This window comes from Hypanus sabinus, chromosome 13, assembly GCF_030144855.1.
Source record: "Hypanus sabinus isolate sHypSab1 chromosome 13, sHypSab1.hap1, whole genome shotgun sequence".
Lineage (NCBI taxonomy): Eukaryota > Metazoa > Chordata > Chondrichthyes > Myliobatiformes > Dasyatidae > Hypanus > Hypanus sabinus.
The window spans coordinates 92266676-92281955 of record NC_082718.1 but is presented as its reverse complement, the minus strand read 5'-3'; the positions used below and the strand labels follow the sequence as shown (position 1 = coordinate 92281955).

General features: G+C 38.7%; 1 protein-coding gene across 1 annotated transcript in view; it reads right to left on the bottom strand.

Moving 5' to 3' along the window:
• kntc1 (kinetochore associated 1) overlaps positions 1-15280 on the bottom strand; it is a 162983-nt gene that overhangs the window by 126139 nt on the left and 21564 nt on the right. Inside the window, exons 9-22 of the mRNA XM_059988223.1 lie at positions 13706-13758; positions 13490-13602; positions 12596-12650; positions 12281-12379; positions 10846-10889; positions 10608-10682; positions 6827-6902; positions 6095-6217; positions 5905-5994; positions 5766-5831; positions 5617-5678; positions 1704-1815; positions 954-1097; positions 810-866 (exon numbers count right to left, since the gene is read on the bottom strand). Of these exons, the coding sequence (XP_059844206.1) occupies positions 810-866; positions 954-1097; positions 1704-1815; positions 5617-5678; positions 5766-5831; positions 5905-5994; positions 6095-6217; positions 6827-6902; positions 10608-10682; positions 10846-10889; positions 12281-12379; positions 12596-12650; positions 13490-13602; positions 13706-13758 (1169 nt within the window). The remainder of the gene's footprint in view (positions 1-809; positions 867-953; positions 1098-1703; positions 1816-5616; positions 5679-5765; positions 5832-5904; positions 5995-6094; positions 6218-6826; positions 6903-10607; positions 10683-10845; positions 10890-12280; positions 12380-12595; positions 12651-13489; positions 13603-13705; positions 13759-15280) is intronic.

Genomic DNA, 15280 nt, shown 5'->3' with positions numbered 1-15280 from the left:
CAGAGTACCGTTTTCATGATGGACATTAAAACATTAAAATGTCAAAGAATGCTCACAAGAACATTACAGATAAAACCCAGAGTTCAAGCTACAGAAGTTGAGGTAATATTTGGCTTAAAGTTAACAGTAGGGGAAAGCTAGAAACACAATGGGAGGGGATTGGTGGAGAAATAGCTTGTCAACTGAACAAAAGCTAGGGTGAATTCAAGTATGCAGATGGCAGCACTATTAAAATAGTTTACACAGGTAACAATGGTAGGTTCATCATTTCAGTAGATGACCCAAAAAGAGAATGGGAAACCATACAGAGTAGGAAACAGACAATTCTGCTGAGAGGATTTGAGGTGAATAACTCAGGGCAAGTTAAGTAGAATCTTCAAGATTGCAAGCAACCTGGTTCAAGCTCAGATCTTGGTTAAGGGAAGGAAGAGAGTCAATTATCTGGAAATCTGATATGGAATCTGTAAAGAACAGATCTTGCAAATTGAATTTCTAAGAAATTCCCTCCTATCCATTACTGCATGATGAACAAATAAGACAAATCAAAGGGGAGATTGAGCAGGATGGTGAGTGGTTATGGATTTCCCCTTTCAACTTTTGGATAAAATAGAACAGCTAGTTTTCATTTATTTATTATTTTTGTTTAAGATAAATAGCATTTTATAAAATGTCTCTTTTTTAACAAACTGCTTTTAGCAGCTTGGAGTAAGAACTTAACTTTTATAATTAGTCACCTAAACTTCTTAAAAAAAAATCTTAGAAACTTCTAATTCTCAGAAATACCATAATGTAATTGCAGTCATCATTACCTTCTCAGTTAGCTCAAGACTGCGGGCTCTATGTTCCAACCACCTTACCAGAATTTTCTACAAAAGTACAAACAAAAAAAAAACATTTTGCAATGTCCAAAAGAAAAAGTTTATGCCTTTACATACTTTAGCAAACATCCTTACCTTGCCTTCAGGAACAATCCTTAAAACAAAGGGAATGATGACGTTACCCAGCCAGAGGCACAGCTCTTCTGAAGGGGTGCTTGCAGGAATAGAATCAAGCAAACTCTCCAGTCTTTTTAAATCAAACTTGTTTTCAAACTCCACCTGACAATGAAAAATTATGATTGTAAGAACCAAGCACTTATCATTAGCAACAGAAAGTGCTGGAGAAATTCAGGTGAATCAGGTGAATCAGGTATCATCTACGGAGGGTAACAGATAATCAAAATTTTAGGTCAAGACCCTTAACTTGAACTGCTACCTCTTTTCATTAAGTAACTGCAAAGCTCCAGAAAAAACCTCAAATGTGCCTAATAACAGACAATTACAATTTTTAACTAAAATCATGAGCATGGCATGTTTTATGTTTACTTGTTAACTACTCATTAGTGATCTAAATATAGATTTTTGACATCAACAGGAAGGTTACATGGAATTGCCAGAAAATTTGTACAATTTGCAGTAAGGTCTCCGTGGAGATACAGATAATGTTCTTAATCAATAAGCAATCAAATAACCTTGCAGCAGGAGACAGTGGTCAGGACAATTGGGTAGCTGCACTTTTTAACGTTGTGAGTCACATGCATCAAGTTGTAGTATATTACTCCTCCAAGTTCGGCATTAACACTGATCTATTCACTATTCTTGAATGAGAAGGTGAAGAAACATTTTATGATATGCAACAAAGATAAAATATTCAGTTAATATCACCTGGTGTCTTAACCAAATATGCTCTGCACATTTCTGGTTTCCCTCTTGCAGCTGCAACAGTACATCATTAAAAAGATCTTCATTGTTTACAAACTTGTTCCAAGCAATGCCACTGCAAAAGAAATTAAATATTAGTCATGTTTCACATGCCTAAAAACTGAATACAGGGATTACACAAAGTTTTAAACCTCAAGACTTATTACAACCCACATTTAATGTTTGATACAGCCATAACACAGGAAAAGGCCCTCGGAATAAATTTAGGTCCAAGTTCATCTCAGAACTGTCTTCACCCTTACTAGACGACAAGAGGCTGAAAAGAAGAAACCTTTTATTTTAGAAGTCTGTTTAAGGAATTGGTGGTGGGGCGGGGGGTTTGAGGTTGTCACTTTAATTTTAAAACTGCATTCCTTTCACTGGTTTTTCATTATCATTACCTCAAGAAAATGTTCATGAAAACTACAGGTGTTAAGGTAAGTGAATTCCCACAATGGTGACTACATAGGATTGACTGTGAAGAAACAGTGCTATACTTCAAAGTAAGCATGGTGAAACATGGAGGGGGAACTCATAGCCAGTGGCTTCACTTGCACAAGGTACCCCTCCTCTTCTGGATAATACAAATCATGGGTTTGGGTTTTATATAATAGTAAAGAACATGTAACGGCAAGGAGCAACTGTTCAGGCTTGTCAGATTAGTGGCAATCAAGCAAATTGCTTTCTCCTGCATGGTGTTCGATTTCTTGGGTGTTTCTGCAGCTTCAGTCATTCAGAAAGCGGAAAGTATTTTTTGTTTGCCTTACAGAAGAGAGCATAAAGTCATCTGATACAGGAAACCCAGCCTCTAAGCAATTAGCAGGGTTGGTACAGTTAAGTTTCTGGTCAATTGAGAACACAAAAAATATTAATGATAGAAACTTAGGAAATTTCTAGAGGATATACATTGTTGGGCATTGTCTTTGTATCATAAGGCACAATTGTTTCCTATTACATAACAACCCCCTTCTCAGTCCTGTATTTTTCACCTGTTCCCTACAATGGCTGTCATGCTGCCTACTTCAAAAGTCCTTTTGCATTGAATTCCATTCTCCAAAAAATTCTACAACTCCCAGGCCCATTTTAACCTGACTGCCACATTTATTCACAGATAAAAGATTATTACCAACTCATTACAGCAAATTATTTAATATTTGATAAGCTTCAGCTGTTAACATCATAACATCCCCTGGCCAGGAAGAGGCTAGGGTCCCAGTATCTCAAATTTTCATCACTGCTTAATATCAAACTGGCAAATCTATGCTGCAGACACTCAGTATCTTAAAATCTTCTGTACTAGACAAACACAAATTGGCAACGCTAACAGAATACAAAATCAATCATCAGTTCTTCTTTCTTGCCTTCCATGCACCCAAATCTTAATGAATATTTAGTAACTTTTCAATGGCCTTATCTGAAAGTGATGTAAAAAGAATGATATTTGCAAGCATTGAAGTCTATTCCTACCAAGTCCTCAATATCCTTCCATCCAGTGGAACCTACTCCTTGCTCTTCCTTCTCAAAATCAATTTCAATTACATCTCTTCACATTAATTTCACTCATCAGTTATTAACCTGCTACTTTATTTAATAATAAAACTTGATAATGCAAAATCAAAATCTGACAATGCAAATATCTTCAAATAAACTTATACATTTGGGAAAATAAAAGGTTGACCTTGGCCCTAGTGTACATTCAAATCTAACGGAACAATGTTCACTAATAGCATTAGTTTGTTGCCAATCTACAAACTTTGTAGAATGTTTCCAAAATCCCTTTTGTACAGACATTGACTGGTTGCAGCACCCCATTCAACGTACTTTTATTGAACGCAAGGTAAAACCATATAAACCAAATATATTTGTGCTAAAAAGAATGGGTCTTCTTTACCCAGGTGGTGGTGAATTCATAGAACTCATTGGCACAGACAGCTATGGAGGCCAAGTCATTGGGTATATTGAAGTTTTCACATTTTATTGTTTTACAACATTGAATTAGTGGATTTAATTAGTTTTTTTCTAGACACTGATCAAAAGGAAAAGACTCCTCTGTTAAAGTGAAAACAGATCTCCATGAAGTGATCTAATTACAAATATAAAACACGATATAATTGATTGCACTAGTATTTACCCCCTTCAAGTCAGTATTTAGTAGATGCACCTTGAGCAGCAGTTACAGCTTTGAGTCTGTGTGGGTAGATCTCTGCCAGGTTTGCAAATTTGGACACTGCAATTTTTCCCCATTCTTTACAAAACTGCTCAGGCTCTGCCAGATTTCATGGGGATCATGAGTGAACTGCTCCTTGCAACTCCAGCCACAAATTCTCAATTGGATTGAGGTCTGGACTCTGACTTGGCCACTTTGGGACATTTAAACTATTCCTGTGTAACTTTGGCTTTATGCTTGTGATCATTGTCTTGCTGGAAAATAAATCTTCTCCCTAGTAACAGGTTTTCCTCCAGGATTTCCCTGCATTTTGCTGCATTCATTTTACCCTCTACCTTCACAAGCCTTCCAGGGCTTGCTACAGTGAAGCACCCCATACTGCATCACAGTATGATGCAGCCACCACCATGTTACAAGGTAGGGAGGGTGTGTTTTTGATGATGTGCTGTGTTTGGCTTACACCAAACATAGCATTTAGCCTGATGGCCAAAAAGCTCAATTCTGGTTTCTTTAGACCATAGAACCTTCTTCCAGCTGACTTCAGAATCTCCCACATACCTTCTGGCAAATTCTAGCTGGGATTTCATGCGAGTCTTCTCCCACCCCCACAACAGTGGCATTCTCTTTGCCACTCTCTGATAAAGTTGAAACTGGTAAAGCACCCAGGCAACAGTTATTATATGCACAGTCTCTCCCATCTCAGCCACTGAAGATTATAACTCCTCCAGAAGTGTCATAGGTCTCTTGGTGGCCTCCCTCACTAGTCCCCTTCTTGCACAATCACTCAGTCTTTGAGGACTGCCTGCTCTAGGCAAATTTGCAGCTGTGCCATATTCTTTCTATTTCTTGATGATTGACCTAACTGTACTCCAATAACTTAGAAATTTTCTTCATATCCATCTCTCGACTAGTGCTTTTCAATAACCTTTTTGCACAGTTGCTTGGAGTGTACTTTTGTCTTCATGGCGTCATTTTTGCTAGGATACTGAATCACCAGCAGTTGGATGTTCTAGATTCATGTGTATTTTCACTACAATCAATTGAAACACCTTGACTGCACAAAGGTGAACTCCATTTAGCTAATTATGTGATTTCTAAAGCCAATTGACTGCACCAGTGATGATTTAGTGTTGCATATTAAACACAAATCAACTATTTTGTGTTTTATATTTGTAATTAATTTAGATCACTTTGTTGAGATCTGTTTTCACTTTGACACAAAAGAGACATTTTTCTGTTGATCAGTGTAAAAAAATGCCAAATAAAATCTACTGTGAGCCAATGTTGTAAAACAATAAAACATGAAAACTTCTAGACGGGAAATACTTTTTACAGGCACCGTAAAGCAGAGATTGATAGGTTCTTGATAGTCAGGATATCAAAGCTTATTGGGAGAAGACAAGATGAATGGGATTGGGGTGAATGAAGAATATCCAGAATACAACTTCCACGCATTTTAGCTACTCTCAGCCTAACTCAAAACGACCTGTACCCTGGACTCCATTATCTCTCATCTCCAGTAACCTCTCATGAGTTTTTAAAAGATTTCTCAAAATCTTCTTCAACCCAGATTTTGGTCATTTTTTCTAACTCTCAGTATTTGTTCATTTACTCCATTCTAATTTTCTCTCACAAATGACTTAAATATCTTTATTAATGCTGAAGGGGAAAAGGCAACAGAGAAAAAAGAAGAGTAAAAAAAAATCAAACCTGAACTTCTCGGGTCCAAATGCTGCGTGAAAAGTAGTAAGCCTTGCTTCTGCTCTCAAAACCTAGAATTTTTAGTTAAATGCATAAAATTAATAATGAACAGTTCATATTTTCAGTGACCAAATAAAATGAAAAAGTTGTTTTATTACCTCCACCAGCCACAAAGCTTGCTCCCCAGTCAAATGGACAGATTTGTTACCTTCTTTCTTTAGACTCTACAAAACATAATTTGCAAGTTAATAATTCTTATACATGAAACCATGTAGAACAAAACAATGCAAAACTTACCCGTTTTTTGGCATAATTTAACATTTCCAATGTGGTTTCGAAAGATGGCCAAGGAACATCCATACAATATTTCACAACAAATTGATCATCCTGGGAAGGCAAAAAAATTAAACACAGCCAATCAGAGAAAAAAAAAGAAATCACAAAATATAACCTAGCATTACTTAGGTATTTTAGCTTAGTACAGTACCTGTATTTTGTGTAAATCTGCTTTTGCCTCTTCAACGATGTTCCGCCATAATGCTGGATTGGGATCTTCTGAAGTTGATGCTAGGTTCTCCAGAGTTATATTAAGCCTGACTTTGTACACAAGCTGAAAAAACCCATATATTCACTGTATTTCTTTTCCACATTAGAACTTAGAAGTTCACTAAAGCATGGTAATATATTCGGCTTACTCACAACAAAAAAAATTCCAACATTGGTTTTAGTTAGATAATCTATCAGGTGCTTAGAAACAATAGTTTCACGACTTCAAATAAAAAAAGGGAGTGAATTTCTCACTAATGTACTTGATATTTTAAAAGTATAAGTCCTCCTATTTCTGAAGGTGCTTCCTGTATCTCTGAGAAAAATGTGTCTGTTTTTCAATTCACATGACACCATGGTTTAAATTTTAAGGCTGTGAAAGGCTTTCTAAAGTTAGCACACAAATCATCAAAATGACTTGTTCAATTTTCCAATCCAAGTTTGGATTCTCTGGAGATCATTTTTGCTATTTGTCCTCAGGATAATCAGACATATATGATCTGACATGATGTTACATACTAACTTTAACCCCTGCATTCCTCTATAACCATCAATACTAATTCCACATTCAACTTCCCTAAATGCACCCTTCTCAGTTGTTCCTCCTCTTTCCCAGCCAATTTATTCTTTTAAATGTACTAATGCAGCTCCAATTTCTAGCAATTAGACTTACTTCAACATCCAAACCAAACTGTAGAGCAAATTTCTCTGCTTCCTCGAATTTATGCTTGTAAAGCAGGCGACTGAATCTAAAAAACACAGATTAAGAAATACATTCAAACCACAACCATAGTCTAATTAACAAAAAACAACAAAGGAAAGAAAAAGGTTGGTAGGATGCAAAGGGTGCTGGTAGAATACCGAGTTGAACTAAAAGGATACTCTGGATAAATCTGGGATCATTCTCATTGGAATATAGGAATCTAAGTGGTGACCTTATAGATATGTATAGGTTTATAAAATCAATGTTTATATACTGTGGCGCCACAATAGCATAGCAGATTAGTGCAACACTTTTACAGCTCAGGGCATCAGAACTCGAGGTTTAATCCTCTGTAATAAATTTGTATGTCCGCCCAATGGATCCCATAAATCCCATGGATTTATACCAGGTGTTCCAGTCCAAAAGTGTACCAGTTGGTAAGTTTATTGGGCATCATAAATTGTCCCATGTCTAGGCTAGGGTTAATTCAGGGTTTTTGGCAGCAAGGCTCATAAGGGCCAGAAGAGCTGTATGCTGTATCTCTAAATTTTAAAAAATCAACAGAATCTAGTGCTGAAACTGTATCATGTCACATCTGAAATAAAAATTGAAAACATAACTGCTAAGGATCAGATAAACACAGACAGCAAGTGGATAAAAAAAAGGCTAAACAAATAAATAAACAAACACAGCCCAAAATCTTCACTGCATTGACAGCTGGAAGATATAAGGGAATCTAGCAAATGATCAAAAGTACTGAAAAAAAAATTAAGGAAGGGGTGAGTTACTGGTTAAATTAGTGAAAGGCCTAAGAAAAATGGCAAGAAATTCAAACACTAGGTGAAGGTAAAATGCAAGTCAAGGCCAAACTGCAGACTAACAGAGAAAGAAGACGTACAAAAAAGCTGGATGAACTCAGCAGGTTGGGCAGCATCCGTTGAAACGAGCAGTCAACGTTTTGGGTCGAGACCCTTCGTCAGGACTAAAGGAGGAGGGGGCAGGGGCCCTATAAGGAAGGTGGGGGGGGGGAGGGGGGAAAACCAATCAGAGGAAAGATCAAGGGGTGGGGGAGGGGAAGCAGGGAGGGGATAGGCAGGAGAGGTGAAGAAGGAATCTAAGGGGAAAGCACTATGGGTAGTAGAAGAAGGCAGAACCATGAGAGAGGTGATAGGTGATAGGCAGCTAGAAGAGGAGATAGAGTGAAAGTGGGATGGGGGAAAGGAGAGGGAGAGAACTATCAGAAGTTGGAGAATTCGATGTTCATACCAAGGGGCTGGAGACTACCCAGACGGTATATGAGATGTTGTTCCTCCAACCGAAGTTTGGCATCATCATGGCAGTAGAGGAGGCCATGTATGGACATATCCAAATGGGAATGTGAAGGAGAGTTGAAGTGAGTGGCAACCGGGAGATCCTGTCTGTTGTGGTGGACGGAGCGCAGGTGCTCGACGAAACGGCCCCCCAATCTGCGTCGGGTCTCGCCGATGTAGAGGAGGCCGCACCGGGAGCACCAGATGCAATAGATTACCCCAACAGACTTGCAAGTGAAGTGTTGCCTCACCTGGAAGGACTGTTTGGGGCCCTGAATGGTGGTAATAGATGAGGCGTAGGGACAGGTGTAGCACTTACACTTGCAGGGGTAAGTGCCAGGTGGGAGATCTGTGGGGAGGGACGTGTGGACCAGGCAGTCTCGGATGAATGATCCCTGTAAAAAGCACAGAGTGGTAGAGAGGGAAAGATGTCCTTAGTGGTGGGGTCCTTTTGAAGGTGGCGGAAGTTGCGGAGGATAATATGCTGGATCCCGAGGCTGGTGGGGTGATAGGTGAGGACAAGGGGAACACGGTCCCTGTTGTGGTGACGGGAGGATGGGGTGTGGGCCAAAGTGCAGGAAATGGAGGAGATACGGGTGAGGGCATCATTGATGACGGCAGAAGGGAAACCACGATTCTTCAAGAGTCAAATCAAATCAAATGCAGACAAACAAGTGTTATGTAAGAGTTCCAATGAATCCACCAAATACGAACACAACAAACAAGAGCAGGGGTAGGCTCCAACATGTGAACCAACAGCCAGATCACAACATCAACACTGTATCTTAAATTCTCATCTGTCAGCCTAGAATGGACCATGTTAGCACATTAACCTTACCACCCCACCACATCAAATCCACTCATGACCATTACCGTTATTTTCACACCTGCTTCCAAAATGCACTCTTCTCAGTTGTCTTTCTTCCATTGATTTTATGCAATCATACTATGAAATACTAATCCAACTTGGCATCATCCTTTTCTAGTTCTCTCCCCAGACTCCTCATTTATCCTGTAGTTTAAATATCTGTCATCTTGAATATATTCATTTATCCTCTACCACTCATTGAGAAAAAAGAAAAATTCCAGAGATTCACAACTCTCAAAGAAATTCCTCCTCTTCCTTGAAATGGTTGAAGAAATATTCTGATACAGACCAAATCTGTATGAAGTACTCCACATCAGTGTTTGTAAAAGTGCTTCAAAACTATTCTTGCTTCTATTCTTCATACACATTGTAATAATGGCCAATGAAGCAGATGATACATGCAGCTTCAATGTGTCCTCCAATGCATTACGTGTGGAGTTCTTTTTGTGCATATTCTTCCTATGTTTCTTCCAGCTGCTCAGTTTCTTCCAACATGCCAAAGGTCACAGGTTAATTGCTAACAATAACTTGACCCAAATGCAGGTTAGATAGAAGAACAGGTTTATAGGAAAAATTAATACAAGTAAAATATAAAATGCTGGAGGAACATGTAAGGGTAGGCAGCATCTATAGAGAGGAATAAAGAGCCAACATTTCAAGTCAAGTCCCTTCATCAGTATTGCTATAGACTTGACAATCGAACTAGCCTTACTATGTTAAATGAAAATACGTAGGAAAGCCAAAATTCTACTGGACTTTCTTGCTGCATCTTTATACTACTTTTTTTGTGCTTCATGCACACTCTCATCATTTTTTGTATCACATTTTGTGATGTTCTTCCTGGAAAGCCCGAGATCCAGAGCGAGACAGACACACTGTAAGCAACAGAAGAAATTTTGCTTTTACATTTTTCTTTAATGAGGAATATGATGAGGGAAACTGTGGTAACTCCACAGTTCCCCTCATTATACTCCATCAGTCATCTCACTAAACCCATCAGTATCATTTTGCAGGATGCATATCATCCTCATAATTTGTTAAACTACCATCTTTGTATCATCACCCAAAATCCAATCACGTATCCTGTCCCAGTCCATGAAATATCCAAGCTAAACAGCGAATCTCACTGATTTCACAAACTAATTCAGCACACAAGTGAAGCAGATATATTCTATATTTCATTTCATCGCACAAAATGTATCAGAGAATGGGAAGGTAAAGTGGTAGAACTAAAGTCAATGTAAAACAGTTATCCTAGCATGCTTTCACAATGAATTGAGCCTACCCTCCAGTTGGTTCTAGAAGATAGTGGCGGGGGGGGGGAGGGGGGATGAGCGCAGGAGGCAGAGAAAGGTTAGAATGAGAGAAGGGGAGTAGATCAAGCATAGAGGAAAGGACAAAGCGGTCAAAAGAGAAGGGTCAAGTAGTAAAGTGATAAATGAGCGTTCAACACATGAAAAGCAAAAGACTAGCATGGTTAATTTTTTCTATTTTCTATTGATGTTTTGATTATCAACGTAGTTGTTGTTTTTTTTTAAAAACAATGTTACTTTTTACCGTACTTTGTTTTTACCTGTTTTCTGGCAATGCTTCTGTTAAACATCTCATCGCAACTGTAGAAATGACTCCTTTGGGTGAACTACAGCTCCTGAAAGTATGAAATAACTACACATAAATGACTATTTCTCATCAGCTTTGACATTCCTGTAAAATAGTTACATGCAATAAACAAAAATTGTAATGAGTATAGCCTATTTATAAAATGCAAACATAAAAGAATTTCTGTATTTTACTGGTGAATATTTTCCTACCTTTTCTGATTTTCATAAAGTCCTTCCAAAATATATATGGTATCCTATATCAAAAATTATACAAATCAATTATCAATGCTTCAGCTTGTCCAGTTTTACCCAACAAATCATGTCAACTCCAATGCAGCAATGGAGTGGCAAGGTAGAAATCAGATTTTCTAAATCCACTTGATTTTAGATCTCAGTGCTGGCTCAAATAATTGGAATGTATGCAATTGGAAAAGTTAGTTGGGGAATGGTATTGCGTAGATTTGTCAGTTCAACTGGTCTCCAAATACAGTCGGCCCTCCTTATCCGCAGGTTCCGCATGTGCAGGTTCAACCAACCGCGGATTGGGAAAATCTGGAAGTTCTCTCTCCAGCACTCGTTGTTTGAGCACGTACAGACATTTTTTTCTTGTCATTATTCCCTAAACAATACAGTATAACAACTATCTACATAGCATTTACATTTTATTAGGTATTATAAGTAATCTATAGATGATTTAAAGTATACGGGAAGATGCATATAGGTTACTGCAGGTTGGGAATCGAAAAGAAAACAGACATTCTTTAAGTCGGAACAGGTACATTCGGTATTACTTAGTTAGTCAAACGTTTGTCTTAGTACATAGTATATATTTTACCTTTCTAAGCATATAAAACACTTAAGTATGTATTTCAATAACTAAACCACTGCGTTGCTTAGTAATAAGTGTAGCTTTCATTGGGGCAGGGCCTTCACACGCTCCATTATTATCACTTTATCCTTTAAAATTGTTCCAATCGTTGACCGACTGTAGCCTAACGCTTTTCCAATGACTGATAGCGTTTCATCTCTTTCTGATCGCTCTATTATTTCCACTTTATTTTCAATCGTGATCGTTTTCCATCAATGGAACAGAAACACTGCGGGTGGCAGGTCCTGAGCTCCACTAGGTCCTAAAGTCCACCACACTGAGACGGTTAAATAAGGGACAGGAGCATCCACGTTTTTTGGTATCTGTGGGGGGGGGGGGGGGGGTGGTCCCGGAACCAATCCCCCGCGGATAAGGAGGGCCGATTGTACGTCATAAGTAAATATAAAAAGACCAAAATTGTACATTGAAATTAGAAAAATCAAAAATATTAACTATGGTAGCATGACTTAGGGTTTATTATTTGAAAATAATGCAGTTATTAAAATGTTGTTAATAAACAAATTATAATAAAGTAACTATTCATGCAATTGATTGTTGACTGTTTATGCAGTTTATTGCTGACTGCAGATATGCAAACTCCAGTTCAAGTGTGTAATAATTTAATTGCAAACAAATTCATTATAAAATCATTCATTTGCAGGCACAAAACTAAAGCTTGCCCTTTGACATGTGTAATTTACAATCATTCTTTTGTGACTTATTTCAAAGTGAAAAGATATTTCCAATCACTTGGGATATATTATGATCAGCTCTTACCTGACCAATATCTGTTTGAACCAGAGCTGAAACATTTGCCACTTCCAATGAGTACAGGAGTTTCATCGTAGGAAAAGAATACACCAAGAGATTTCTCATCTGTAAATAATCATATACCCAAATTTGTTTTCAGTTCTGGGTACAAAATACAAGAACTTCGCTGAAATTAGCTCTAGTTTAAAACAATGACTTTCAGAAGAGACTTTTTCTAGAAAACAATTCAAGAAGAGTAAAGTTGATGTTCAATAAAAATAAAATTCCACAAAAGCAACCAATATCCATTAATAACATTGGGAAAAATACATAAAATGTTACCTCATTGTTCACTGCGACTGTCAAAGCCACAAGTTTCAAGTTAGCAATGCTTTGCCTATTAAAGAGGACACTAAATTAGAAATCATTCAGTAACAATAGCTATTTGCATGTATAGCACCACCTTTAACACTGAAGATTTGTCCCAAAAAACACTAAGTACAAGGAAAAGCAATGAGCTCAAAGGAGGTATTGAGAGGGATAACTATTTGTTTGGTCAAAGTGTGGGATTTTAAAGGCAGAAGGAAGTAAAAGAATACAAGTAAGGAATTCCAGAGCTTGTGTTCTACGTGGATAATGATGCATCTAATATTAAGGTGATGAAGAGGGATAGTTTTACAAATAACCAGAGTCAGAACACAACAACTATGAACACACACAAAAGAACAGCATAACCTTACAGAATTGCACAAAGTAAAGCAGTAGATATGCCATTTTGCCAAAAAAGTATGATGGAAATGGCCTGGAATTACGTTTACAGGATTTGTAAGCAATATGCATGATTCAATAGCATTGACAACCTACATCATCTATTCCTTAAAAAAAGCCTTGGTAATGTTTCATGAATATTTCATGAAGATATTACTTCCTTTTAATCTGCTTGTCCTTTTCAACTCTCCTTTAAAATTTCCCAGCAAAACTTGCTAAATTAATTCTTTATAGAATCAATAACAGGAGCAAATATTTTCTTACAATGTCATAGCAAAATGGAGTTTGATTTATGTCAGTAGAAGTAAACAAATGATGTTTATGATTCTACAAATAATTCAAATTATCTGCTACACTCTGGAGGAAAAGAAACAGATCCCATGCAACAAAATTAATTAATTAAACAAATAGAAAAATCTAAAAATCACAGAAGGAAGCCTATATTACTACACAGCATATTTTTCTTACTTGGAAATGGAAGAAGAATCACCCTCTGCAGTCACCAAAAAATCCTGAATTTCAACAAAGGGCCAGTACCAGACCATGACAAGAGCATAAGCATCCCATGTACTGAGGAAATACTGAACCAAAAAAAACAGGAAATTAGAATTTAAAGGAAAAGTGTGGTGAGGGGAAGATTAAATATTACCAAACGAAATGTAAAATACATTGAATTAAACTTACATTATCGTCCAGGATAAATATTGTATTCCCAATAATTTGACACTTCTTAACACCTAAATTTATAAAATAGAATTTGTTACAAATTTTATCCAAAAAAGTATGAAGGAGAATTATAAACTAGCATGAAATCTTCCTTCCTTTCCTGTTCCAACCAACAAAGCTACACAAAAAGATAAATCATTGCAAAATAATCCTCCTAGTTATGGAGACCACCTTTCAATTTCCACCTGTTTGATTTTAGTTCTTACAAACTTTGAAATCTTCCACCTGTGATAACTTCAATCTGAATTGGATTGGAAGCAAAATGTGCCAAGAAATTGATGCATTTTTGATTAACAATTAGCACAGTAGATGGAAGACAAACATTCATAACCCTTTTCTACAAATAAATCTCTAAACCAGCCATGAATGTTTTTTAAAATACTAAATGCATTAGGATGTACTCCCCAGTACTATGCAGTAAAATAGGTCTGTGCCACTTTGCAAAGCACACAATCTGATATACTGCAGTCGTCCACAACGTGTTACTAAAGAAATACATGGAGGCAGATAGAGCTGAACTCTGAATGACTTTACTGATTCAAGATCACGCACTTATATCTCCCCTTCCATGGGTCCCTGCGACCTGCGGGGCAGACATCACGTCAGACCGTCCCCGGAGGATCCGCCCCAAGCGGACCGCTCATCTATCTGTGGCTCCCTATGCTGGTTCAAGTCCCATGTGTGCAGGCCGCCATACCACCCACCGCACCCCCCCAAGAAACGTCCATCGGGAGAGTGGAGCCCCGAGTCTGTGTGGCTTGCCTGGGTGGCTGGCCTTGCCGGCGTGGTGCAGGTACCCTCACTGGTTGCTCAATGTCTAAGTGCACCAGTTTGAGGCGGTCCACTGAAAAGTCTCTTCCCAGCCACCCACCTCCACGACACAAGTGGATCTGTTGTGCCGGATCACCTTGAAGGGTCTCTCGTACGGCCGCTGTAGAGGTGACTTGCGCAAATAAAAACATACTCAACAGTCTTGGAGGTCTTCAGGAGCTTTAGGGGTGAAGGATGGCATGGGACCATGCCTGGAGATCGGGACCGGTGCCAGAGTCCCTACCTTGTCCCGCAACCTCGTTAGCACCGTTGCTGGAGTTTCTTCCGAATCTCAGGTCTCTGGTACAAACTCGCCCGGGACCGTCAGAGGGATGCCGTTGACCAACTCCGCCAAGGAGGTGCCCAGGTCCTTCTTGGGGGCTGTGCAGATGCCCAGTAGGACCCAGGGAAGCTCATCTGTCCAGTTGGGGCCCCTGAGGCACGCCATCAGGGCCGACGAGATGCCGGTGGAATCGCTCTATCAAACCTTTGGACTGGAGATGGTACGCTGTGGTGTGATGCAGCTGGGTGACCAGGAGCTGCGCCAGTGCTGTCCACAAACCAGATGTGAACTGCGCCCCTCTGTCAGAGGTGATGTTCGTTGGGAGGCTGAACCTGGCGATCCTGTTGGCAATGAGCGCCCTGGTGCAGAACTCAGTGGACGTGTCTGCGAGTGGTATGGCTTCCGGCCACCTGGTGAACCTGTCTACCATGGTAAAGATA